The sequence below is a fragment of the Peromyscus eremicus genome, chromosome 15 (assembly GCF_949786415.1).
Source record: "Peromyscus eremicus chromosome 15, PerEre_H2_v1, whole genome shotgun sequence".
NCBI classification, from domain to species: domain Eukaryota; kingdom Metazoa; phylum Chordata; class Mammalia; order Rodentia; family Cricetidae; genus Peromyscus; species Peromyscus eremicus.
The window spans coordinates 71,303,094-71,330,420 of NC_081431.1; the positions used below are offsets into that span (position 1 = coordinate 71,303,094).

The window sequence follows — 27,327 nt, forward strand, 5'->3', positions numbered from 1 at the left end:
GCTTGAGACCTGTCTCAGCAAGTAGCCCACGCTGGCCTTGAACTTCAAGTTCTTCTGCTTCAGTCTTTCAGGCGCTTGGATTGTAGGCACACGCTACCACAGCTGGCAAGCATGCTACTCCCAAGGGTCACCCTTGCTGGAGCAGGCGTTAGTCAATCGCTCCTCTTTACAGCCTAGTAGTATTCCACTCCTGGGATGGACCCTGTTAATGTAACAGTCAGTCGATAGGCATTTGAGTTATTTCTACTTTTTTGCTATTATGAATATTGTTACTATGTATCTTCATATGGATGTGTTTTCCTTTCTTCTGGGAGCAGAATGTTTGGGGCTGTGGAAAACTCAGCTTAACTTGATGAGGATCTGTCAGATAGGTCTCCTTCACAGTGACCACACCACTCTCCACTTCCATGAAGTGTGTGAACTTCTGACTTCCGGGCTAGTGAAATGGCTCAGCCAGTGAATACAGAAAAAGTCCCCATCAGATACGGGATTTACCAAGGTCCTCTCCTGTTCTTGTTGGTTAACATTTCAGTGGCATGTTGGTGGACATGGGGGCTTATGTGTAGCAGGTTAGCAGGACGTGGGTCGAGGCAGGGACTGTCAGAAGCAAACATCTTTGACAAAGTCCTGACCATGAGAGAGGAGGCTGAGGAATACAAATGTTCTATAAAACATGGCTCCTGGGGATGTGGCTGCCCTGGGTTCAGTTTCCATCACTGCGTAAACCAGGTGTGCACACCTCTAATCCCAGCACTCAGGAGGTAGAGGCAGGGGGATCAGGTTACCCTCAGCTACATAATGAGTTTGAGGATAGCCTATGCTACATAAGACCTTTTATTGAAATTAAAAACAAAAAAGCTGGGGAGATGCTTCAGAGGGTAGAGAGCTTGTAGAGGAAGCATGAAGACCTGAGTTTATATTCCCAGAACTTACATACAAGCTACATGCAGCAGCATGTAATCCCAGTGTTCCTATGACAAGCTGAGCGGCAGAGATGGGCGGATCCTCAGAGCTAGCAGCCCATCTAGCCTGTTGTGCACAGTAGTGAGCACCAAGTGACCCCGTCTCAAATAAGGTTGTAGTGAGGACCAGCATCGAGGTTGTTCTCTGACCTCCTGACTTGAACCGTGGGGATGTGCACACCCTTTCACCCCACCCCCACAACACCATACATGCACACACGCACGCAGGCACACAAAGGTTAAAGAAGAAACAAATCCGTAAGTAGGCAGAGGATGTAGCTTGGTGGTAGAATGAATTCGAGCCGTGGTGTGTGCAAAGCCCTGGGCTGCAGCCTGAGAGTGTGGACACACACCCAAAGATAACATACGGCACCCTTGGCACTCTGAGGTAATCCTGGGCTCTGGGTGGGAATCTGCCTGCTCTTCCTTATGATGTGTATTGTAATTTGTAAGGATAACTGCACCAAGGGATTCCTGGTGGCCCACTTAGAATCTGAAGGGTTGGCACAACCCATGTGAAAAGGCTAGGACCGTGGTCTACATGACTGGTCCTCACTCCTGCCTGCTCTTGGGTAGCTGGCAGGTTAGTTAAACATCAGAGCCAAAATTGGAGTCCATGTTTTGGCTCTTCTGGAATGTGAGAGAGGATAAGGAGCCTGGCAGAGACCCAGAGAGCACTGGGTCACCCCAACCACAGGGCACTTTTGTCTGTAGCTGGGCAGGGAGGTGGGTAGATCTGTGTGTAGGCTGTAGACCTAGGCTCACCAGCTGCAATTGGATCCCCTCTCTCTGTGCCCTCAGTCTATAAATAGATCCCACATCAGGGGAGAGGCACAGCTAGAGGCCAAACCAGACGACTCAAACTCTTACCTCCACCACACACACAGGCAGCAGTGACTTCTAGGCCTCTCAGAACTCTGGGATATGTGCCAGCTACTCTGTCCCTCCCTATGGCCGTCAGACCAGTGGCAGGCCTTGTGCTGGGTGTGGCCATACCCAGGAAGAAATGTGAGGGCAGGGGCTGGGGAGGTGCTTCAGTGGGTAAAAAGCATTTGCAGTTCAGGTGTGAGGATCTGAGTTTAAACCTCAGAACCCACAAAAAAAGCTATGGTAGTGAGCATCTGTAACTCCAGCATTCCTATATGGAGATGGGAAGTGAGCTAGCTAGTCTGGTGTGTGCACAGGAAAAACAACAGATACTGTCTCAAACATGGTAGACAATCAGGACCAACATAGAAGGCTGTTCTCTGATGTCCACACATACACAGACTCACAAATATGCACACATGTACATCACACACACACACACACACACACACACACACACACACACACACACCTGCGCTAGTGGCCTGATTCAATTGCCAAGGCCAAGGATTTTTTAACAACTTTTCTATTTATTTATTTATTTATTTATTTATTTATTTATTTAGAGTAAAACCAAAACTTATTCTAAGCCACAGTCATCCTAGGGTCCCCCCTGCTATATAGCCTCCTGGTTCTGTGGGTTGCAGTCTGATTGTTCTTTGCTTTATATCTAGAATCCACTTATGAGTGAGTACATACCATGTTTGTCCTTCTGGGTTTGGGTTACCTCAGGATGATATTTTCTAGTTCCATCCATTTGCCTGCAAATTTCATGCTGTCATTGTTTTTCTCTGCTGAGTAGTACTCCATTGTGTATATGTACCACATTTTCTTAATCCATTCTTCAGTTGACGGGCATCTAGGTTGTTTCCAGGTTCTTGCTATTACAAATAGTGCTGCTATGAACATAATTGAGCATGTATCTTTGTGGTATGATTGAGCATTCCTTGGGTATATGCCCAAGAGTGGTATGGCTGGGTCTTGAGGTAGATCAATTCCTGATTTTCTGAGAAACTGCCATACTGATTTCCACAGTGGTTGTACAAGTTTGTACTCCCACCAACAGCGGAGGAGTGTTCCCCTTGCTCCACATCCTCTCCAACATAGACTGTCATTAGTGGTTTTGATCATAGCCATTCTGACAGGTGTAAGGTGGTATCTTAGAGTCGTTTTGATTTGCATTTCTCTGATGATTAAGGATGTTGAGCATTTCTTTGTCTTTCAGCCATTTGTGATTCTTCTTTTGAGAATTCTGTTTAGCTCTTTAGCCCATTTTTTAATTGGATTGTTCAGTATTTTGATGTCTAGTTTCTTAAGTTCTTTATATACTTTGGAGATCAGTCCTCTGTTAGATATGGGGTTGGTAAAGGTCTTTTCCCATTCTGTATGTTGTCTTTTGGTCTTATTGACTGTGTCTTTTGCCCTACAAAAGCTTCTCAGCTTCAAGAAGTCCCATTTATTAATTGTTGTGCTCAGTGTCTGTGCTGCTGGTGTTATATTTAGGAAGTGATCTCCTATGCCAGTGCGTTCAAGAGTACTTCCTACTTTCTCTTCTATTAAGTTTAGTGTAACTGGATTTATGTTGAGGTCTTTGATCCACTTGGACTTGAGTTTTGTGCATGGTGACAGATATGGATCTATTTGTAATCTTTTACATATTGACATCCAGTTATGCCAGGACCATTTGTTGAAGATACTTTTCTTTTTTCCATTGTATAGTTTTGGCTTCTTTGTCAAATATCAGGTGTTCATATTGTTCATATGTGCGTGGATTAATGTCAGGGTCTTCAATTCGATTCCATTGGTCTGTATGTCGGTTTAAAACAGCTTGGTACTGGATTTTCAAGCTTTCCTTCTGCCAATTTTTTTTTTTTTTTTTTTTTTTGGTTTTTTGAGACAGGGTTTCTCTGTGTAGCTTTGGAGCCTGTCCTGAAACTCACTCTGTAGTCCCAGCAAATGTGGACACCCTAGTCTGGCCTTGAACTCACAGAGATTCACCTGCCTCTGCCTCCCAAGTGCTGGGATTAAAGGTGTGCGCCACCACCGCCCGGCTCTTCTGCCAATTTTTATGTGCTAATTGTGTAAGATTTTGCACAAAGCCTTCCCCAACCTTATTCTCTGCCCTGTTCTCCTGCCTCAGCAATTTGAGAGTCGAGATGGAAGACACACTTCTGTCCATCCAGGCTTCTGAGGTCACACAAATGGTTAGCAAATGTGGACACCCTAGTCTGGAAGCCTGGCAGGGTCAGGTGGGATGCCCCCAGGTTCTAGGTGGCTGGACAGAGGGTCTTTATTGCCAACCTGTAGAGCACTTGCCCCTGACACCCCGGCTCATCTCCTAAGGGGTGCCTGGCGTTGGTGCAGAGGGTCTTCTCCTGCAGCCAGTGCTTGCTCAGTACTTATTTTTTTTTTAATTTTTTTAATTTATTTTTTATTTTTTTCTGGAGCTGGGGACCGAACCCAGGGCCTTGCGCTTGCTAGGCAAGCGCTTTACCACTGAGCTAAATCCCCAACCCCTTGCTCAGTACTTATGACACCTGTGAGAGTAGGTGTGCCCAGCCCTTTCAACTTATTTCTGCAACCTTGTAAGGGACGCACTGTTATCTTTTTTTTTTTTTTTAATTTGTGTGTGCGCGTGTGCATGTGCAAGCCAGAGATCAATATCAGGTGTCTTTTCCAGTCTCTCCCCATCTTATTTTTTTGAGGCAGGGTCTCTCACTGGGACCTGAAACCAATTCAGCTAGACTGGAAGGCCAGTGGTTCCCAAGGGATCTGCCTGATTCTGTACATATGAGCATATATGCTACCATACCTGAGTTTTGTACGTGGATTATGAAGATCCCAAGTCAAGCTTCTGTGGCAAGCATTTTATCCTCGGAGCCATCTCCCCATCCCAGGCCATTGCTATTATACCATTCCTCTCTGTAGAATCAAGTGCAATCAGTGTCAGCAGCCATCACTACCACGTCACGGCAACGTCACAGCATCATTCACCACGCTGGAATTCTTGCTTTTCAGCTGCTGAGAGGCTTCACCCAGATTCCTTTCCCTTTGCCATGTTCTCTTCAGTCTCCCTGTCTTCTTTCTTTCCCCATGTGTCTGTGTGTGGTATGTGTGCATGCGGACGCACATGCCTGCGGAAGCCAAAGGCTAGCCTATATCTAGCCTCTGTTGTTCTCCACCTTACTCAATGAGGCAGGGTCTCCCGGTGAACCCAAAGCTCACCAGTATGACTAGTCTATAGCTATTCAGCATGCTCCAGGGTTCTCCTCTCTCTGCTTTCTGAGTTCTGGGCCCACCCAGCCTTTATGTGGGTGCTGGGGATCCAAGCTCTGGTCTTCATGCTTGCATGGCAAGGGCTTTACCTACTGAGCCATCTTCCCAGTCTTTATTTTCTGTCTTTCCAGCCCTCCTCGGTGGGTAGGAGTGCCCCCCACTCCCTGTGCATTTTCCGGGTAGGGGCTGCTCTTGCTCAGCTTGTCCCCTGTGTTTGCAAATGGAATACCCAGTGACGTCTTCTGGATGAAGGCCTAACCAGCCATGTTTGACACAGAGTGGGAGGTGGGGGGCAGACACCCTGGGAGCCCTCTAGTGACCAGGTCTCTGCATTCTCTTACAGCTACCGCCATGTCGGGGGAGATGGACAAGCCGCTGATCAGTCGCCGCCTGGTGGACAGTGATGGCAGCCTAGCCGAGGTCCCCAGCAAGGCCCCCAAAGTGGGCATTCTGGGCAGTGGGGATTTTGCCCGCTCCCTGGCCACGCGCCTGGTGAGCTCTGGCTTCAGCGTGGTGGTGGGGAGCCGTAACCCCAAACGCACGGCTGGCCTCTTCCCCTCGGCAGCCCAAGTGACTTTCCAAGAGGAGGCTGTGAGCTCTCCACAGGTCATCTTTGTAGCCATGTTCCGGGAACACTATTCCTCACTGTGCAGTCTTGGTGAGCAGTTGGCCGGCAAGATCCTAGTGGATGTCAGCAACCCCACGGAGAAGGAGCATCTGGAGCACTGCCAGTCTAATGCCGAGTACTTGGCCTCCCTCTTCCCTGCCTGCACTGTGGTCAAGGCCTTCAATGTCATCTCTGCATGGGCCCTACAGGCTGGTCCAAGGGATGGGAACAGACAGGTATGTGCTAGGGAATGGCAGTCAGCATCCTTCACGTCACTATAAAAAAATCTCATCTTGCCGGGCGGTGGTGGCACACGCCTTTAATCCCAGCACTCGGGAGGCAGCAACAGGCGGATCTCTGTGAGTTCGAGGCCAGCCTTGGCTACCAAGTGAGTTCTAGGAAAGGCACAAAGCTACACAGAGAAACCTTGTCTCAAAAAACCAAAGGGGGAAAAAAAATCTCATCTTACACAGTGGGAAGTCAAAGCTTGGAGACATTAATGATGTTAGCCCGGTGCTGGTGAATTGGAATTTGAACCCTATATGGACATGGGATCCATGTTCTTCTTGAGATGGGAACTGGGTTTCCTCAGAGTAAGAAGATGGTGGCTGTTGACTTGGGAGTTGGGGAGATGGTGCAGTGGGTAAAATGCATGTTATACAACCATTAGAACCTAAGTTTAGATACACATAAAAACACTGTCTGAAAGCACTGTGGGGGACAGAGGGCTTATTCCAGCCTACAGGTCACAGTCCATCACCCAGGCCTCTGTGCGAGTCCATGCAGCATCACTTCTGTGCTGGGAACTCACTCCTAGCCAAGGAAGTACCACAAAAACCACGGAGGAACGCTGCTCGCTGGCTTATCCAGGCTCATGATTAACTGGCTTCCTTAATACGGCTCAGGGCCCCCTGCCTAGGAATGGTGCCTCCCACAGTGGGCTGGGCCCTCCTGCATCAGTTAACAATTAAGACAATCCCCCATAGACTGCCAGCGGGTCCATCCGATCTGAGCAATCCCTTCATTGAGGCTCTCCTCTCAGATGACTTAACGGCCATGTTGACAGTTCAAGCTGACTAGGACAGAGGGCGTGGAGGGCACAGAGCAAGAGGACTTGCTGGAGAACACCATCAGCTGGCCTTAGACTCAGGAAGCAGGGAGGGCACCCCAGACTGATTTGACAACCTGCAAAGGTACCAGAGTAAAAAAAAAAGGCTCTCAGACCTTAGTCTGTTCATCTGAAAGGTGGAGGTATATTAGTACTGACCTGCGGGCTGTGCAGGAGGCTGAGATCACTACTCAGACTAGCTAGAACCTCAGCTGTGTCAACAAGGGTCCTCACAGTCCTTGGGGACCCAAAGACACCCATGTGTCTTCTACTGGAGCTCGGGAGGTACAGTGGACTTACAGGCTGAGACAGCAGGGCAGGCAGGGCTGGGGACCGAGGTCTCTGGGGAACCAAGGGATAGCACCACAGAGAACACCTCTGCCCTGAAGGACGCATCTGCAGTTGCTGCTGCACATTCAGCGGCCACATGCAAGAGGCAGACACTGAGAAGTAACTTTTGCAGAGGCGACATGGGCTGCCTGACTGAGCATCTACCGTGACAGTGATGTCACCGAGCCAACAGGACATCCGTAGGGAGAGCTTTGTCTCTTCAGTGGTGGATCCCCGGGGGAGGCCACAGGGCCCCTGTCCCCAGATCCTTGCCTTGAGCACTGGAGCCATCTTGCACTCTTAGCTGTATCATCGATTTGGCCACTCACTGGAACCGGTGCCTGCCCCTCTGTGCCTCGGTTTCTTCAACTCCCTGAGGAGCTTGACCCTGGCAGTCATCATAGCCATGCCTGTGACTCTAGCCAACTGTCCCCTTCTCTCTTCCTACAGGTACTCATCTGTAGTGACCAGCTGGAAGCCAAGCAGACCATCTCAGAGATGGCACGTGCCATGGGTTTCACACCCCTGGACGTGGGATCCCTGGCCTCAGCCCGGGAAGTGGAAGCCATACCCCTGCGCCTCTTCCCTTCCTGGAAGGTGCCCACCCTTCTGGCACTGGGGCTCTTTGTGTTCTTCTATGCCTACAACTTCATCCGGGACGTCCTGCAGCCGTACGTGCAGAAGAACGAGAACAAGTTCTACAAGATGCCCTTGTCTGTGGTCAACACCACACTACCCTGCGTGGCTTACGTGCTGCTGTCCCTGGTGTACCTGCCTGGTGTGCTGGCAGCCGCCCTTCAGCTGAGGAGGGGGACCAAGTACCAGCGCTTCCCGGACTGGCTGGACCACTGGATGCAGCATCGCAAGCAGATCGGGCTGCTCAGCTTCTTCTGCGCGGTGCTGCACGCTCTCTACAGCTTCTGCCTGCCGCTGCGCCGCTCCCACCGCTACGACTTGGTCAACCTGGCTGTGAAGCAGGTATGACCCGCCACCTCCCCTGGGAGTTATCTGGGTACCGTTGTGGCTTGTCCTCACTCATGTATACTTAAGCGAGGCAAGGCCAAGGGAGAGCAGGTACCTAGAAGTTCTTGAGCACTGAGGAGGAGGACATAGCAGGAAAAGAGTGCCAGCGCATGTGTGAGTGTGTGAGTGTGTGTGTGAGTGTGTGTGTGTGAGTGAGTGAGTGAGTGAGTGTGAATATGTGTGTGTGTGTGTGTGTGTGTGTGTGTTGCTGCCTATAAGTGTGGGTATGTACCTGCCATGGAGCATTTGTAGAGGCCTCCATGTTGGTCCTCACCTCCTACCTTGTTTGAGGCAGGGTCTGTTGTCGTTTGCCTCTGCTTACCCTAGACTAGCTATCTTTCAAGTTTCTGGAGAGTCTCCTGTCTGTGCATCCCTCCTCTCCAGGAGTGCGGGGACTGCAGATGTGCACCACAGCATCCAACATTATGTGGGTTTGGGGATCTGAAGTCAGATCTTATGGCTTGCGCAATAAGTGAATGACCCACCGAGCCATCTCCCAGCCCAACCTTGTCTTTCATTCAAAACAGTCTTTCCGTGTCCTGGAACTCACCAAGTAGGCGAGGCTTCCTAACCGCCGGCCTCAGTGTCTACCTGTTCCCACCTCCTGAGCATTGGGATTACAGACACCACACCACCATGCCCAGCTCTTTAAATTTGGATTCCAGGGGACTGGATCGGGTCCTCACGCTCCTATGACAAGCACTTTACCAACTGAGCCATCTCCCAGCCTCGGGCACATTCAAAAGACGGCAAAGGAGGCTTTGCTGCTTGGGTGGTGTAGGAGCAGAGGCGAGCTAGACAGGTGTTCGAGGCCCAGGGCAGCAAGAGCAGCCCTCCTAGGAGCAACTGGGGAGCTGGAGCCAAGGAAGCTATTGAGGGCAAGACACGGAATCGGCAGACCCGAGGCCTGGGAGGCTGGGAGATGCCTCCACATAGAGTCCTGAGTTAAACAGAGCTGGAGGGTTTTGATTTGAGGAGCAAGGACCTGCCTGATGCTTTGACCAGCTCACTGGCTACCAGGTTCCAGACGAGAGGGGTCGAAGGCAGACACTGGAGACTCCAAAGGAGGTAAATGTGGTTCATGACCCACAGCATGGAGTGGGACGAGAGAGGCTGTGGCGGGAATAGGGAGGGCGTATTTTAAGCTCATGCACGCAGAACTACTGAAGGAATGGGTGTGGTGTCTAGACGGTTTAAAGGTGGGTCTGGGTTGGGTCCGAGCACCCGGAAGACAGTTGCCACCTGCTGAGATGGGAAAGAAGGGCAAGGAACCGATTTTGATGTATGAGGTTTTGTTTGCTTGCTGGTTTGTTTTCTCTCTGTGTGTAGGTCAGAGGACAACCTCAGGTGTCGTATCTCAGATACTGTCCACCTTTCATCTGAGACGGTGTCTCTCATTGGCCTAGAATGTCACGACATAGGCTGGACTAGGTGGCCAGCAAGCTCCAGAATCTACCTGTCTCCACCTCTCATCTTTGCATCCCTGAAGTTAAAATTGTGTGTGCATGTGTGTGTGTGTGTGTGCATGTGTGTGTGTGTGTGTGTATGTGTGTGTGCGCGTGTGCGCGCGTGCGTGTGACCTCATGCTTTTTACAGCAAGCGCTTTACCCACTGAACCATCTCCCCAGCCTATGCCCAGCTTATTTGTGGATTTCGGGATTCAAGCTCAGATCCTCACACTTGCAAGACAAGCACTTTACCCACTGAGATGCTGCCTCAGCTCCCATTTTTAAATGAGACGTGGTCTTATTTATTCATTTAAGAAAGCCATATGGCACCACTTTGCCCAGCGGGTTCTTGGACAGCGGGGGGTGGGGGGTGTCTCTGAGCCAAGGGAGTCGGACAGTGACATCAGCAGGCAGCGGTGCATACAGAAGCAGCTTGTGTCCACTGTCTTGCCTGCTTTCCTGCTCGGTTCTCTACTCTTAGCCCCAAGTTCAGGGATAAACATGCCTCTGCTTTTCTTTTTCTATGTCAGCCTCGGGCCCCAGGTTGGTGGCTGCATCCTGCCCATGTAGGACATCAGTCACCCAGCAGGGTTCAGCACAGTGCTAACGAAGTTCATCTCACCCACCCTCACTCCAGCTGCAGAAGCTGCTCAGGGTGCAGGGACCCCATAAGGCCAAGCCCCGCCCTGACATGCTCACCTCGGGACACAGAGGACAGGGGGGTGAGGTCATGCCACTGCTGGACCACAGGCCTCCAGCCCTGCCCACTTCAGGCTCCTGCCAGTGGTGTCTCAGAGGCCGCCATCTTCCCACCCACAGGCACCTGGCACCACCTCTGTGGGCTTAGGCTCAGGCAGAGGAGTGAGGTCCTGGCTGGATCTGAGAAGGGAGAAAATAATAGTCACAGGTTCTTCCAAAGGCGCTCACTGTGTTCCAGGCACGCTGCACAGGAAGAGCTGTGCAAACCCAGGGCGGATTCATCTGCTCCCCTCTCCCATTCATTCCTTAGGGCAAGTGCTACACCGATGAGAAAAAGCAAGGCACTGAGAGGTTAAGTAACTAGACTGAAGACACACAGCAGTGTTATGGTCCAGATACCAGAGCCAGAGCTGCGCTGGTGCCGGTATTACCCTCCCCAGAAAAACAGACAAAATTAGCAGTTGAGTAAATGACATCAGAATTGGAGTCATTCATTCATTCACCAGGCACAGGAATGAGTAAGAAAGGCATAGTCTTGTCCCTGGCCTCAGCTGGGGTGGGGTGGGGTGGTATGGAGGCCTGAAGAACACACACACACACACACACACACACACACACACACACACACCACCCCCACCCCCCACCCCCGTTGATTAGAAGCCAGACGGTGGGCTGGGGGTGGGGTGACTCACCCCGTAGAGTGCTTGCACAGCGAGTGTGGAGCCCTGGTTGAGTCTCAGCACCACATAAACTAAACAGGGGTGGCAGGGTTGGGGGGTAGGGGGCAGTGAACGCTTGTAAGAGCAGCACTCAGGAGGTGGAGGCAGGAAGTTGAAGGCCAGCCTGAGCTACATGAAACCCTGTCTCAAAACCAAAGTAATAAAATAGTATAAATAATCAATACAAATAAAACAATCACTATAAGCCTCAAGCCCTTTTGACCTCAGGATCCCAGTGTATAAGTCATGGTTTTGATATTCTCTACTGTTTTTCTGTTCTTGTTTTACTGTGCTAGGGATAAAACCCAGGATCTCCCTATAAGCCATACAAGTACTCTACCACTGAGTTACATCCCAAACTTTTTTTTCCTTTGTTTATTTTGAGACAGGGTCTCATTAAGTTGCCCAGGGTATCCTTGAACTTGTCTGTAGCCCAGAAGTCGTGGTCTTATGGCCTCAGCTTCCTAAGGTAATTGAGATTACAGACTTGCAGCAAGTCCAGGTTGAGATTTTTTTTTCTACAAAAGATGAGCTCCCTTGGTATGGGAACCTGTCCTACTGAAGGGACATGCCGCATGTCCTGCCCTGCAAACAGTCATGCAGGAGGCAGGAGCCCTGTGTGTCTAGCCCTCTCTTCTGGGTCGGCAAGTGACCACCCTTCTCTCCCAGTGCACAGAGGAAGCCGCTGCCCCCTCCCCAGCCCCAACTACTTCCCTTTTTACTGTGTGTATGTGCATGCTCACCTGTGTGCAGGTGCACATGCCTGTGGGGGCACATAAATGTGTGTGCCTGTACATGTGGAGGCAGAGACAGCCTCGCCTGTCAGTCCTTAAGCTCTGTCCACCTTGGCTTTTGCTCTTATTGTTTGGGGGACTGTTTGTTTGTTTTGTTTTGTAAGACAGGGTCTCTCACTTGCCTGGAACTTTCTAAGTAGGTTATGCTGTCCGACCAGTGAGCCTCAGGGATCCATTTGTCTCTGCCTCCCCAGTGCTGGGGTTACAAGCATATGCCGTTATGCCCAGCTTTTCTGATATAGGTCCAAGTGATCCCACTCAGGTCCTTGTGGCATTGACTAATTTATGCCATCCTCTAATTGTTCTGCCTGGCCCAGACCCTCCTTGATGTTATATTAATCCAGTAATGCCTTCACACCAACTTCATGGCCCAGCTGGCACAGGTGGATCATCTCACTCCCATGGGACAGAGTCTGTCCCCTAAAGGGGCTTCAGCTGTTTTGCCAAATTCTCGAGGGGAGAGCCAGGCTGATGGAGCATGCCTACGGGGACACTCAGAGAGAGGCTGGGGTCTAACATGCCAAAGCCTGGCAACGATGAGCCCGTTCAACCCGGATGTGTTTAGGCAGGGGACTGGTGGGCCACTGACTAGCTACATCTTTGGGTCCCAGGCCTGGACACTGTTGGGGAATGTTATATCCACTTCCTAAAGCCTTACCTGCAGGAAGCAGCCACCCTTGCCTGCTCTTGGCCACCTCAGACAGTGCCTGCCTGTGGCCACTGCTCACACTGGCTGCTGCAGAGCCTTGTGGGAACAGGGAGCACACTAATATTAACAGAGACAGGAAACCCCTCTGAGATTTCCTTGACTCCTCAGACAGTGCAGCCTAGGAGGCCAAGGCCTTCAAGACCATGTTTGTCGACAGCATCCTTACTGTCTTTAACTGGTGTTGGTGTGACTTTCGGACTTGCCTGGGCTGTTCCTGGAGATACATTTCCTGATTAGTGAGAAGTCAAGGTCAGAAACGACATTTGACCCACAGGTGCCCCATGCCCCACCCCACCCCCAGCGTGGGACCACCAGAGAAGAGGTACAACTTAGCCAAATGTGGACCTGGGGAGTCACTCAACAAAGTTCTTGCCTTGCAAGCATGGGGATCTGAGTTTGATCAATTCCCCCCCCCCTTCACCCCGCCCCAGAGCCATGTAAAATGCTGAGAGTGATGGCATGTGCCTACCATCCCTGGCTGGGGAGGCGGAGACAGGCAGATCCCCCGGGGCTCTCTGGCCAGCAGCCTAGCTCACTTGCCAAATTCCACATTCAGTAAGAAATCATCTTGATAAACAAGATGGACAGCTCCTGAAGAATGACAACACCCAATGTTGACCTCTGACCTCCACACAAACTAAAACACACCTGCACTCACTCACACCAATGTGGCAGTGATCCAGGCCCCCAGGCACATTCCCTGACCTTCCCGCCTCATCCCTGCAGGGCGGGGAGTGGGGAGGAGCACCGGGCTTGCAAGCCACTGTTGACTGACCACACTGCAGTCATGCGCAGCCAGGATAGACTTGTGATATTAGCCACCTGAGCTCAGCCAGCTGATGAGTAGTGAGTGAACAGTAGAGCACAGGGAGATGACTCGCTTCGCTAACACCACCAGCCGTGAGTCAGTCCTGTTCAGGGGCTGCTCCGACAGGGACCTGTGCCCTGTGCAGGGTCAGGCCAGTCTCTCCCCACTAACAAACGCTAATCCAGCTGGTTTGACCACATCGTGATTACCCGCCAAAATCCCAGCTTGTTTGGATCTGCCCGATAAAGAAACAGGTCCAGAGACGATGTCTCCGAGTCCCACAACGCTGGTGGTCAGGAAAGAAGCAGGTCTCCCAACTCCCAGCCTTTGTGGCCTTCGGACACCAATATGAAGAAGCCTCCCCTAAATGATACAGAGTGGAAAACTGAGGCGGCAGTTGAGCCGGTAGAGTGCCTGCTTGGGATGCACAAAGCGACACCCACAACCTGGCAGTGTGGCACAAGCTGGAGGTTATGGCACCTACTTGGGAAGTGGAGGCAGGAGGATCAGAATTCAAGGTCATCCTTGGCTACCTTATGAGTTGGAGGGCAGCTTGGGTTACATGAGACCCTGTGTGGAAAAACAAACAAACACAAAAAACCAAGGCATCATTTTTTTATTCTGCAGGCAGAGTGGCCACAGATGATATTTTCTTGACTTCTTTAGTTTCTTTTAATAAGCTTTGCAGCCATTTTTGCTTAGACCCTGGATTCATTTTTAATATTTTATTCCAGTAATAGGCTTACACTATTTTCTTTTCCTGCTGAAGTAGTCACACACGGGGACACACACACACACACACACACACACACACACACACACACACACACACCTACCTCTGAGTCATCCTGTAGGAGAGGCAGAGAGCAGCCTGCCTAGCCTTCTTTCCTGGGGGAGGCTTTCTTGCTTCTCTGATGGCAGATTAAAGGACTAGCATTCAGGGCTGAGCTGGGAAGTGATGACAGTCCTAATGGAATGACCTTGATTCCAGTTCTTCCCCATGTAGGGGCTGGGTCAGGGAGTGCCAGTGGGTGAGGAGGGGCCACCTCAGGGCTGCAGATTACAAGTGTGTGTGTGTGTCTGTGTGTCTGTCTGCCTGTCTGTCTGTCTGTCTCCCCGTCCTTGGAGCTCAGTGGGAGACACCAGCGTCATGATGGCAGATGTTCTCATTCTTTGCAGCCCAGGGCTCAGCACACAGTAGGGACTTTCTGAGTACTTGCTGAATTAACTGGTGAGGGACTGTCAGTCTGTTGCCTGGCAACAGTTGAGCCAGAACTATATGCCTCAGAGAGAAAAGGACACATGGAAAGAAAGGGGTCTGGGGGCTCTGAGTTTGGAGATTGGGGTTGGGGGGTGGCATCGAGTGTCATTGTGTGTCCTGTGTTCAAGCCAGTAATGAAGCAGGTTGAAAAGGGTCCAGGTGAGACAGCTGGGAGGGGAGGCCACTGGCAGAGCTGTGGGTCGATAGACTGAGGGGATGCAATCTTGAAATGTGACCTTTCCACGGTCCTGCACTGTAGGGGCTGGGAAACCATGGGGTACAGTCATGCTTAGGGATCGCATACTTCTTTTATTGGTTGAGGTAAGATATGAGACAGAGTCTCAGTGAGTAGCCCAGGCTAGATTTGAACTAATGATCTTCCTGACTCAGCTTCCCAAGTGCTGGCATGCATCCCCAGGCCCAGGTGAGGGTCTGTATATCCTGGGACTCTCTGATCTCTTACCCTCAAGCTGAGGTTGACCAGCAGCCAGGAAGGGAGCCATGACTTTGAGAAACCAACTCAATCTTTGTCTTGTTTCCTTGATCCCTAAAATGGGTGTATCTATCTTCAGGAGTCATCATGAGATTAATAATTTTTTAAAGATTATTTTTATTATTTTTTTTTTTCAAGACAGGATTTTTCTGTGTCCTGGCTGTCCTGGAACTTGCTCTGTAGACTAGCCTGGCTTCGAACTCACAGAGATCTGACTGCTTCTGATTCCCAAGTGCTGGGATTAAAGGCCTGTGCCACCACCACTCTGTTTAAAGATTTATTTTTAATAATGTCTGTATGTCCATGTATGGGTATGTGCACATGAGTGCAAGTGCTCTTGAAGACCAGAGGAGGGTGTCAGAGCCCCGGGAGTGGGAGTTACAGGTGGTGGTGAGCTGCCAGACATGGGTGCTGGGAACCAAACTTGGGTCCTCTGCAAGAGCAGCAAGTGCTTTTAACTGCTGAGCCGTCTCTCCAGCCAGTATTGCTTTCAAGTACCTGGGGAGGACTTAGAATGGGCCTGGCACATGTTCACTGTCCAGCAGAGCAGGACTATAACTGGGGCCTTCCCATTCTTGTCCTCTGGTGCTTATTCACACATGCTCTGGGGTGCCACATGCTCTGGGGTGCCACATGCTCTACAGTGCCGGCTTTTGCTAATCGTGGTCCTGCTTGTCCTACTGCCAGGTCCTGGCCAACAAGAGCCGCCTCTGGGTTGAGGAAGAAGTCTGGCGCATGGAGATATACCTGTCCCTGGGCGTGCTGGCCCTGGGTGTGCTGTCACTACTGGCTGTCACCTCACTTCCGTCCATTGCCAACTCACTCAACTGGAAGGAGTTCAGCTTCGTGCAGGTAAAGCAGATTTCCCCTTGAGAGCCAGCTGCAGCTTAGGCCTGGTCCACCCTGCCTTTGTGCTCCATGAATCATTTCAGCTTGGATCCTGGGTGTAGCAGGATACTGGGTCAGGTGCTGAGGACTCCCCATCTTGTAGGGTCTCCCAGCCTCCCGATCCTGCTTCAGCTTGCCCAGGGCAAGTTAATCTCCCTGATGCTGGGAAGCCTACCACATCTGACAAAGTATGGAACCCTGGCCTGAACTTCCTCAGGGGACACAGGATGTTTCCATACAGAGTCATTGCAGGAGCCTGGTGTACAGAGGAGGCAGTGAGCTGTGAATGTGCTTAGAAACTCCCTCCACCAACACACACCCTCAGCTCAACTTCCACCAACACATACACACCCTCAGCTCAATCTCCACCAACACACACAGATCCTCAGCTCAACTTCCACCAATACACACAGACCCTCAGCTCAACCTCCACCAACACACACAGACCCTCAGCTCAACCTCCACCAACACACACAGACCCTCAGCTCAACCTGCACCAATACACACAGACCCTCAGCTCAACATCCACCAATACACACAGATTCTCAGTTCAACCTCCACCAACACACACAGACCCTCAGCTCAACCTCCACCAATACACACAGACCCTCAGCTCAACCTGCACCAACACACACAGATCCTCAGCTCAACCTCCACCAACACACACAGACCCTCAGCTCAACCTCCACCAACACACACAGACCCTCAGCTCAACCTGCACCAACACACACAGATCCTCAGCTCAACCTCCACCAACACACACAGACCCTCAGCTCAACCTCCACCAATACACAGACCCTCAGCTCAACCTCCACCAATACACAGACCCTCAGCTCAACTTCCACCAACACACACAGACCCTCAGCTCAACCTCCACCAACACACACACACCCTCAGCTCAACCTCCACCAATACACACAGATCCTCAGCTCAACTTCCACCAATATACAGATCCTCAGCTCAACTTCCACCAACACACACAGACCCTCAGCTCAACCTCCACCAACACACACAGATCCTCAGCTCAACCTATGGGGCAGGTGGGAACTAAGTGTGAGGACTGCCCTGTCTGTGGTGGGTGAAATGTTTCCTAGATGGTGCTATTTCTTGGACAAATTCAGAGAAAAAAGTATGAAAACTGGGTGTCACTTACAGATAGAGTACTTGCTAAGCATGTGCAAGGCCCTTGCTTCAATCTCTGTAAGATTAGATAGATAGATAGATAGATAGATAGATAGATAGATAGATAGATAGATAGATAGGTAATGAATGGATTCATGCTGGTATAGGTGGATGGATAGATGGACAGATAGATGAATGAATGCATGTGTGAATTGATGGTGATAGGTAGACAGACAGATGGCAGTTCTCCAGTAAATAAATTATGGATTTACTTCCTGTAAGAGAGTCACAGTGTCCTTTGGCACATCAGAGGTTCTAGTGTGGTTTACACACACACACACACACACACACACACACACACATACACACACACACACACACACACACACACACACACACACACACTTGTAATAACCGGGTATCTGTGAATGCTGCCACCTCCATTCTGTTTCTCAACTAACAGCTGCCCACATCAAGGCAACAGTGATGCTGGGAAAGGGCCTCCTTGCAGTTTTCAAGGCAGTGGCCACTCTGAGCATATACTGGGTACCAGGCGTCACTATAGGCCTAGGACACAGTTGAGATAAAGGTGAGCAGAGACTGTAAGGGACACAGCCCACATGGGGGACATGTCTCCAATTCCCTCGCCCCACCTGATGTTCTTCAGAAAGTACAGGAGGATCAGTGCTGGCAGATCAGCTCATCCCTCTGGTGGATGGAGCTGACTCATCTTGGCTCCTTGTATTGTTATCAGGGCAGAGAACAGCCATTTCCACCCCCACTGTCAACCAAAATCTGTAGCTTCTCTGTTCAACAAGGACTCGGAGGGACAGTGACAGAATACTGCTCTTATATAACCCAAATTAATTCTTTGTGACTGGGACCCTTAGCATACCTTAGAACCAAACAGTTGTGGTTGATTTTTAAAGCACGGCTGTGAATCTCCAGGACTGTGCTTCTCCCAGAAAGCCCCTGGAGGAGGGCTCAGGGCTGACACATGCTGGCCTAAGAGGGTGGGGAGGGAAGGCATTTTCTTGATCTGCCGCTAATCCTTGCTTGTCTCATACCCAAATCTCGGATTTTTCACTTCCCGCCTCAAGTATCCCGGGTATGTGGTTTGGCCACAATTAAAACAGTCTGTGGGTCGCTTCCCTTTCCAGAAAGTTCTTCCCTTAAGCAGCTGTAGATTACATGCTCGGGCTCTGGCTGCTGGAGGAAGGCTATGGATTTGGTTTTGTTAGCAAAAGCTGTCTGGGACTCCTGAAGTCATGCTTTGTTTTACAGATTGCGGCGAGTGGGTAGAAACAGCAGGGTTTCATTTATGGGGGTCTGATGCGGACACTCTAGCCTCACACACCTCATGTTCTCTCTCCGGAGAGCCCCAGGATAGAGGAGGGTCTGCCAGGGTCTCTGAAGTCAGTCCCCGCACCACCTGCTCTGTGGGTGTGGGCAGACCATCCTCCCCACCCCCAAGCCTCAATTTACACTCCTGAAAAATGAAATTAGTCCTGTAAGGGAAATTTTTGTGAGACACGGTGACAAAATTACAGGTGAAAGGGAAATAGCACATCACTTCTCTTCGCGAGGTGTCTGGTCACAGCCTCGCTACCTCTGATAAGCACCAACCATGTTTCCTTTTGGTTTTGGAGACAGGGTCTCACTGTGTGACAGAGATTGGCCTCAGACTCTCTGTCTCTCTATGTCTCTCTGTGTCTCTCTGTGTCTCTGTCTCTCTCTGTCTCTCTGTCTCTCTGTCTCTCTGTCTCTCTCTGTCTCTCTCTCTCTCTCTGTCTCTCTCTCTCTCTCTCTCTCTCTCCCTCTCCCTCTCCCTCTCCCTCTCCCTCTCCCTCTCCCTCTCCCTCTCCCTCTCCCTCTCCCTCTTGATTCTGTTATACCTGGCTGTCCCCGGGCATTTCCAGTGAATAACGCACTTCTTACTGTCAGCCACCATCAAAAATGTCTATAGCAAGGGTGGGCGGGGGAAGGTTTTAAAACCACAGAGCACTTCTGGAGAGACACAGATGTCAGCCCTCCCTGCCACCAAAGGGCTCAGGGACAGCCAGCCGGGAAGTCCAGGTGACCCCTAAATGTGCATGCTGCCCTCCAGTGGCAGCAACACAGAGTCGGTTCCAAGGTACCCATTGGCCTCTCTGCTCCATCAGACACATATCTCCCTGTTGGGAGCTTCTAGCTCATGACCTCTACCTGTGGCACCAAGGACCCTAACAAGAATGTGAGTGGGATACATGGAAAACACAGGCTTTCTGTGCCCAGTAACAGCTGGGGAATTATTTTTTAAATTCATCTATGTATTTTACATCCCAGCCACAGCCTCTGCCCCATCCTTCCCTCCCGGTCCCTCTCCCGATTCCTCCCCTCCTCCTTCATCTTCATCCAGGAAAGGGCAGGTCTCCTGTGAGTATCCATTTAAAAAAACACGGCACATCAAGTTGCAGGAAGACTAAGCACCTCCCCATGTATTAAGGCTGTGCAAGGCGACCCAGTAGGAGGAGTAGGGTCCCGAAAGCCAATAAAAGAGTCAGAGACAGCCCCTGTTCAGCTGGGGGGGGGGGTTGTTGGAAGTTCTGGCCCCTTTGACTGCTGTTAAGTTCATAAGCAGTGAGGAGCCACTGGATCTAGAAACCTATTGGTGTTCCAAAGAACCTGGGTCAACCCGTGGGCCTGGAACACTCTGCTTGGCTAAGCTGAGAGCCATTGGGATATTGACCCCATTAAAAGGCTCCTTATGCCTGCATTTAACCTTTTGTTTCCAAGGTAATTTCGGTATTGTTTCATTTCATTTAGTTGGGGGGGGGCAGGGTCTCATTTAGTCCAAGCTGGCCTCAGACTTGAGCTAGGAAAACACTGGATGCCTGCCTGAACCTTCTGCCTCAATCTCCCCAGTGCTGGGGTCACATGCATGTACCGTCACACCCCTTTCTGTGGTACTGTGGGGCTTTGCAAATCTAAGCAGGCATTCAACCAGCTTAGTTACACCCTCAACTTGAGACTGGATCCCATGAAGCTCAGGCTAGTCTCACACTAGCTATCTAGCTGAGGATGACCTTGAATTTCTGATCCTCCTGCCTCTGCCTCCCAAATGCTGAGATTACCTGTGTGGACCACCATTCCCTATATATGAGGTACTGGGGAGGGATCCCAGTGACTTACACATGCTAGACAAGCAGTGTACTCCTGAGCTCTGTCGATACCCAGCCCTCCACAGTGGCTTTCAAAGTTTTCAGTTTGGGTTGGTGTTTGTTGGGGTGTTTTTATTTGGCATCAGCGGTACTGACCCCTCCCTATTCAGTTAAACCCCACAACATTCAGTGTCCAGGAGTCTGCGGTGCCCCTGCGTAGATAACTCGGGTGGGAACCTGAAAGTTCAGTTCTGACCCGAGTTACAGGAGCCTCCTCTGACCTTGCTCCATGCAGCCACTGCCTGAAATAATGACAAGGACCTGCCTGACCCACACTTGGTGAGCGATGGCCCAAGCCCCTTCAGGCTGTAGGAACTGAGGGCCAGCAGGAGCCACGGCTAACAAGCTTCTGTGTGATAAAAATGGCCCCAGCTTGGTGCATGTGTCTGGGTGTGGGGGGGTTATTAATGGCTTCATGATAACCTTTTTCTTCTAATTTCCTTTGGTTATTTGAGGATTTCTAAAATCTGTTCCCAAGGACAGAGAGAATTTTAAGAAAAAACAAATTCTCTGAAAACATCCAGGCTTCCCCAGCAGGATTGGAAGGCTTTCTGGCTGTCAGCCCCGACTAGAAACAACTAGTCCAAAGTCAGGATTTCTGCCACGGGCATCATGGGACTCAGAAGACAAAGGAAAGAGGGGCCATGAGGTGCTGGCTGTGGCTGGTGGACCCTGCAGAGGTCTCCATGCTGGGCCCGCATGCTCATCCCTCAGTCTTCAGATGGAGTGCTGAGGACAGTAGCCCACAGGGGTCAAACACTGGCAGAACAGGGCTTATCACCCCAAGAGATGCTGAGGACTCCGAGAGGCCACCGTCCTAGACCTTGGTGGGTTCTTACTGCTGCTGCCTCTCGGAAAGCCTATGGCCATGCATGGGGACGGTGATTCTTTATCTGAAGACGAGCTAGAGCGGGGCCATAACCAATAAAACAGCCTGGGCACCGGGGCCCTGCGTGGGTTCTTCAACCTCCAGCTAGAAGGGTGTGGGTGAGAGGGTTTCCAAAATTAGTGGCTTAGTCCTGGTGACACATTTGTATCATCTGCTGAACTCTGAAAAACAACAGATGACGGAGCTCCACCCTAAACTAGTTGAATTTGAATTTCCAAGGGCGGGGCTGATGCCTTCATGTTTCACCCCCAAGCTTCCTATGTGATTTTAATGTTCCGCTCAGGTTTGAAACCAGCCTCCGATTGACCAATTCTTAGAAATAACATCAGATGGAGAGAGACGGGGGGTCTCGTTGCATTTGGATATTTTATTTGGAGTTTTTAAAACGTAGTGGGAGCGGGGCTAGGAGGATGGCTTATTAGTTAAAATGCTTGCTACACAACTCCAGGACTGGAGTTTGGGTTTCTAGAACCCACATAAAGGCTGGGTAGGCATAGTGGCCCACCTGTAATTTTAACCTCAGAAGGTGGAGATGGAAACCCTAAGCAAGCTAGCTAGTGAAATTAGGCTCATCAGCAAGCTCTGGGTTTGATTGAGAGACCTGCCTCAATAAATAAGGTGGAAGAGAGATCAAGGATTGTTCCCAACATCAACCATAGGCCCCACGGGCATGCACATGCACGTATCTGTATTCACACGCATGTGTGCCACACACACACACACACACACACACACACACACACACACACACACACACACAACAAATGGAAAAAGAAAAAAATGTACCCAGGCAGCTACCCATGAATACAGTGTGCAGACACTGGAGAAAGCTTGTTGTAATGCTTAGCTGGAACATCACAAGCAATGCCTTCTGAATGATGCTCTTTCTCTGGCTGGAACTCACCAACCCGGTTTCATACAAGGGGCAAGAATAGGGCTCAGTGCACGATTAGCCCTATCTGTTCAACTTTGTTCTGCTTTTGTTTGGCTATGCTGTGGATGGATCCCGGGATCCTAGGCTAGGCTCTACATGCTAGGCTAGGCAGAGGCATTACCACTGAGCCAGACCCCAGCCACACCAGACCCCAGTCCCTTTTAGAATGGAGTCTGAGCTGAGCTCACACGAGGCAGCATCTCTCAGCCAAGACCTCCGCTCTATGCTGACAAGCCTGGCTAGGAAGAAATCTAGGAGGCCAGTTGCAGCTTTTCTAGAAAGCTCCAAACCAATGTCTGTGGAGCACCAACCATATGAATGTGTAGCCGCTTCAATTCAAACCAGTGTAATGGCTCTTTGGAGAAGATATATAGTGCTTTTTGCTCAATGATGACCACCACGTATCTCTCCAGCCTAAATTCTCAGCGACTCTTAGTGGTCACAGTATGTCCAGACCTCTCCTCTTGCCCCACACAGCCCACTATACCCCACTCACACCTTGCTCAGACTTGCTGTTGTAAGCCCCTGCTTCTCACTGAAGCTGATGACGTGTTGTGCTCAGGACCACTGCCAGTCAAGCCCATCAGGCATGGCAAGATCAGCATCTCCTGTCTGTGGTCCATGAGAGCGCAGCCTGGGCCGGGAGGTGGTGGCACACTCCTTTAATCCCAGCATTTGGGAGGCAGAGCCAGGTGGATCTCAGAGTTCGAAGCCAGCCTGGACAACAGGGTGAGTTTCAGGACAGCCAAGGCTACATAGAGAGACTCTGTCTCAAAAAACAAACAAAAACGAAAACAAAAGAAAAAGGAGGAAGAGGAAAGAGAAAGCAAGAATACGGTGTTCATTGGCTGCTCTTGCCTAGAAATGACCTGCAAGGGTGGAAGCCTGCTGTAAGAATGCTCAGACCGTTTCCATCCAGGACTGTGATGCTCCTAAGACTACAGCATCGTGCACTATTTCCAAGTGGGAGGTGTGCTTGACGAGGTTCTAAGTTAGTGCTGGGCAGAAGATGAAGCCCACAAACAGGGCATCGTGGTGGTCCTGTGAGGCTTTCTATACAGTGAATGCCAAGTCACCAGACCACAGGCCCCAGGAGCTGCCTTTACTACTGGTGCCGAATCCTGTACGCAAACTAGTGAACTCTTTACCTTGTGTTTATCTGTCTGTCTGTCTGTCTGAGAGAAACAGGGTCTCACTATGAAGCTCTGGCTGTCCTAGAACTCACTATGTAGACCAAGCTAGCCTTGAACTCACAGAGAACTGCCTCTCCAGTGATGGGATTAAGGGCGTGGGACACCATGCTTAGCTACCTCTGTTTCTCTTTAAGACAATTATAATGAATTCCCTTTTTAATTCAGCCTCATCTTAGCCAGGTATTTATCATCTGTTAGATTCTAGTTTGGACTTGCCAGCAGACCTTTGTTTTATTTCTAATACGTATGAAAATATACATCAAATCAGTAGAATGGGTTTTTGGATTTTTTTTTGGTTTGGTTTGGTTTGGTTTTTTGGGTTTTGTTTTGATTTGGTTTGGTTTTCGAGACAGGGTTTCTCTGTTGTAGTCCTGGCTGTCCTGGAACTCACTTTGTAGACCAGGCTGGCCTCGAACTCACAGAGATCCGACTTCCTCTGCCTCCTAAGTGCTGGGGTTAAAAGCATGCTCTACCACCGCCTGGTTAAGTAGAATGTTTCTTAAAAGCCCCATTGGTATAATTCTATCTAAAAGTTTCCTGGGAGTCATCAGAAGTCCAAACACCATAGTTGGAAGAAAAGACGCAAAAAAGAAAGACAGAAAAGCACAGTCGCTTGTCGGTCCTTAAATGCCTTTAGCCTAGAGTGTGGCTCCCGTTTTCGGCCAGGGACACTGGGGTCCAGACGGTTTAGGAAGCAATCATAGTGTCATGCATAGGAAGAGCAGAGGGCCCTGGGGTTGTGGCTCAGGTGGTGGACGGCTCGCTTTGTGTGCATCAAGCCCTGGATTCTCTTCCACAGAGCACTTCTGAGGTAGAGATGGGGCAATCAGGAGGTCAAGGTAACCCTTGGTTAGATACTGAGTTTGAGGCTAGACTGGAAGAGGAGTGAAGAAGTGAAGGAGAGAGAGGAGGGGGAGAGGACCAGGACCAGCAGAATGGCTCAGTGGTTAAGGCAGTTGCTGCTGCCAAGCCCGACAAGCTGAGTTTCATCCCTGGGATTCATATGGAGAAGGAGAAAACCAACTTCCCCAGGTTGGCCTCTGACCTACACACACACACACACACACACACACACACACACACACACACACACCCCAAACAAAATGTAAAAAAAAAAAATTTAAAAGCGAAAGAAGGGGGAGTAGGATTGGAACCAGCAGTGCCCTGGCATCCACAGCCCTCCTCTAATTTCTGCCTTCTTCCCTCCCACAGTCCACGCTGGGCTTCGTGGCCCTGATGCTGGCCACGCTGCACACACTCACCTACGGCTGGACCCGTGCCTTTGAAGAACACCACTACAAATTCTACCTGCCGCCTACGTTCACACTCACGCTGCTCCTGCCCTGTGTGATCATCCTGGCCAAGGCCCTCTTCCTCCTGCCTTGCCTCAGTGGCAGACTCACCAGGATCCGCAGGGGCTGGGAGAAAGACGGGGCTGTCAAGTTCATGCTGCCTGCTGACCACACACAGGGCGAGAAAACAAGCCATGTGTGAGGCCCTGGAAATGGAGACAGGCCCAGCTTGTGGGGGCCCGGAGCTGATTTCAGGACTCTTTTCTGGATGCTGCAAATGGACTGATGATCTATGCATAGATGGCTGAGATCCAAATTCCTGGGACGCAGGTGAACGTCATGATATTCAGAATGACACACCATGGGTGTGATATGTATTCACATAGATTTCATATATAATAGGATTTGCTATTATTCTTACTTAACCGAAAAAGTAGGTCCCTATATTTCAACTTATGTATTTCAAAGCAAGTGCCACACATTAGACAGCAGATCCCATCCTTGTGACATTTGCAGAGGCAGACGCACAGTTGGTGTAGGAGAGATTTGTATGTGTTGGGTTCTAGCCTTTAATCTCTGTCCTCTATATCCCGTTAGTGACATCCTAAAGCTGGTGCAGAGCTGGGCTAAGAGCTGCTCCAGGCGCAGCCTACCCCACACCCCAGGGCTAAGAAGGAGGTCCTGAGTGTACAGAGGGGCTGGGTGCAGACCCTCCTGCTTCCCTGGGCACATGTGGGAGGCTCACCAGGATGCCCTGGAATCCATGTTGGAGCTTTTGCGGGCCTGTCCTTTGTCCAGGGAAGGGTCTGAAGCTGCCCCATCTGATCTTAGCTGAGCTGAGGAGACTGCCCCTCCTCCCTGAAAGTTCAGAGTCACCCTGGAGCCTGCAAATTGCTCCTTCTGAGAAGGTGTGAAGTCACCTCCTCGCCAGAGCCATTAATGAAGCTGATCTTTAGAAGTATAATTGTTCTCCCTCCATTAAGTTGGTGGTGACCCGCCTTCAAACCACTGTGCCTTCTCACCTTTTCCGTCATTAATCTGGGCATCTCCCTGGAAGGCATGGAGTAGACTCCTGTCAGAGCAGCCCAAGGTGGGGGGTGCGGGGCAGCAGGCACCAGAGCTTGCAGAGAATAACCAGCCAAACCATCCCCTTGGATGCACCCCTGGACTGGGGGACTGCCCTCGTAAAATTGGTCCCTAAGGAGAATAACAGGGACCCCTTTCGGTTTACTCTGTTGCCTGTGGGCAGACAGCCTCCTTTCTAACTACCCAGAAACCTCACTGCCTCCATGTTCCTCCTGGGGGCACCACAGCGCCCCTGGCCCATGCGTTTGTCTTCCTCCGTCTCGGTTACAATCAACCACCAAAGTCTGCAAATATTATTTTTTGAATTCTTGAAGAGACCATATTCTCATTTTATTATAATAGTTATAGGCGTCCTTTCTCGTCATTTCTCTTACTCTCTTCCTGTGCTTGGTTTATTAATTCGACCTAGTCGTGGGTCTGTATGTGGGAAATGTAACTTCTGCGTGTGAGTGTGTGCCTGTGAGCCTGTGTGTTTCAGACTGTCTGCAGTCCCAGGAGTCCTGAATAGACCCTGTATTATGATTCAAAACAACTGGAGCAGGGGTGGCTTTTCTGCCAAAGCTACAAGCATCCAACTTTGCTGCCCCAAAGCACAGGGCATCTATCCTCCCAGTCCTGTGACCTCTATCTGTGAGGGACAGCTACCCAGCACAGTCCCCCAAATCCTGCAGAGACAGTGATCTACCACCATTACACAACAGTGATCCCCTGGGACTCCCCTGGGCCAGGAAGCAGCATCTTTTGATGCAGGGAAGGAAGAAGGACCAGCCAATGTACACAGGATACAATGTTCCTCTTCCCACCAGGGAGGCATCATAAGGGTCCTTAAGTAATAAAGGGACAGAAGCCCAGAGCAAGAACCTCTCATTAGGCCCATGGTGGGCAGAGGTGTCACGCTGGAGAGTCTGGCTGCTTCTTGCAGGAATGGGCAGCTGACAGCCCGTGCTAAGAGCAAGGCCTACAACCAGAACTGGCACAGGCCACGGCCCACAGAGAGGACTGCTGGAGGCAAAGCAGAGATTTCAACCTAAAGGGCCAATGAACTCCCTGCTGACCAAAAGCAGGAAGAGCAGCGGGACCAGCAGAAGTGGACGCCACAAATGGTCCCACCCGGTAGGGGCCTACTGCCTTCTCCATCTCTCTCTGGAGGGAGATGGTTCCTCCTACCAAAGGTACCCCAGGGGGGACAGTGGAACTTCCTCCCTTTCCTCACCCCACTTCTGCCGCAGATGCTTACAGATGGGAAGTGGGTCCTTGTCAAGCAGCTCACGGATGGCAGGTGGGCCGCGTACTCAGTCCGGATCTTGCATCTGTCCCAAGCAGTCAGTAGCTTGCAGGAGGCTGGTCACTCCCTAAGCCTGGTAAAGTCTTTGTACTTTGGGTCCCAGAGTGCCTCGGTCCAGTGCCCCAGCCTGAGGTGGACATGCAGTCTGTGCTGGGCGCAGGCGCCCTGTTTCATCTTACAGAGCTGTATCAGAAGCGGTGACAGTACACGGCCACCTTCTGAACTTCAGACTTTCCTTCTGGCAATCGGATCACATGGACATTGCTTCCTTTGTGGATGCAGCCAGTTCTGGAGCCTGTGTTCACTGTGTTCACTCGGCCATCCATTAGATGGA

General features: G+C 50.7%; 1 protein-coding gene across 1 annotated transcript in view; it reads left to right on the forward strand.

Annotated features, from left to right (window-relative positions):
* The window catches only part of Steap3 (STEAP3 metalloreductase), a 43,422-nt gene extending 17,401 nt beyond the window's left edge, over positions 1–26,021 (forward strand). Inside the window, exons 2-5 of the mRNA XM_059280402.1 lie at positions 5,449–5,948; positions 7,601–8,128; positions 15,792–15,956; positions 24,543–26,021. Coding sequence (XP_059136385.1) covers positions 5,449–5,948; positions 7,601–8,128; positions 15,792–15,956; positions 24,543–24,824 — 1,475 coding nt within the window. The 3' untranslated portion in view covers positions 24,825–26,021. The remainder of the gene's footprint in view (positions 1–5,448; positions 5,949–7,600; positions 8,129–15,791; positions 15,957–24,542) is intronic.
* Positions 26,022–27,327: the final 1,306 nt, after the last annotated feature.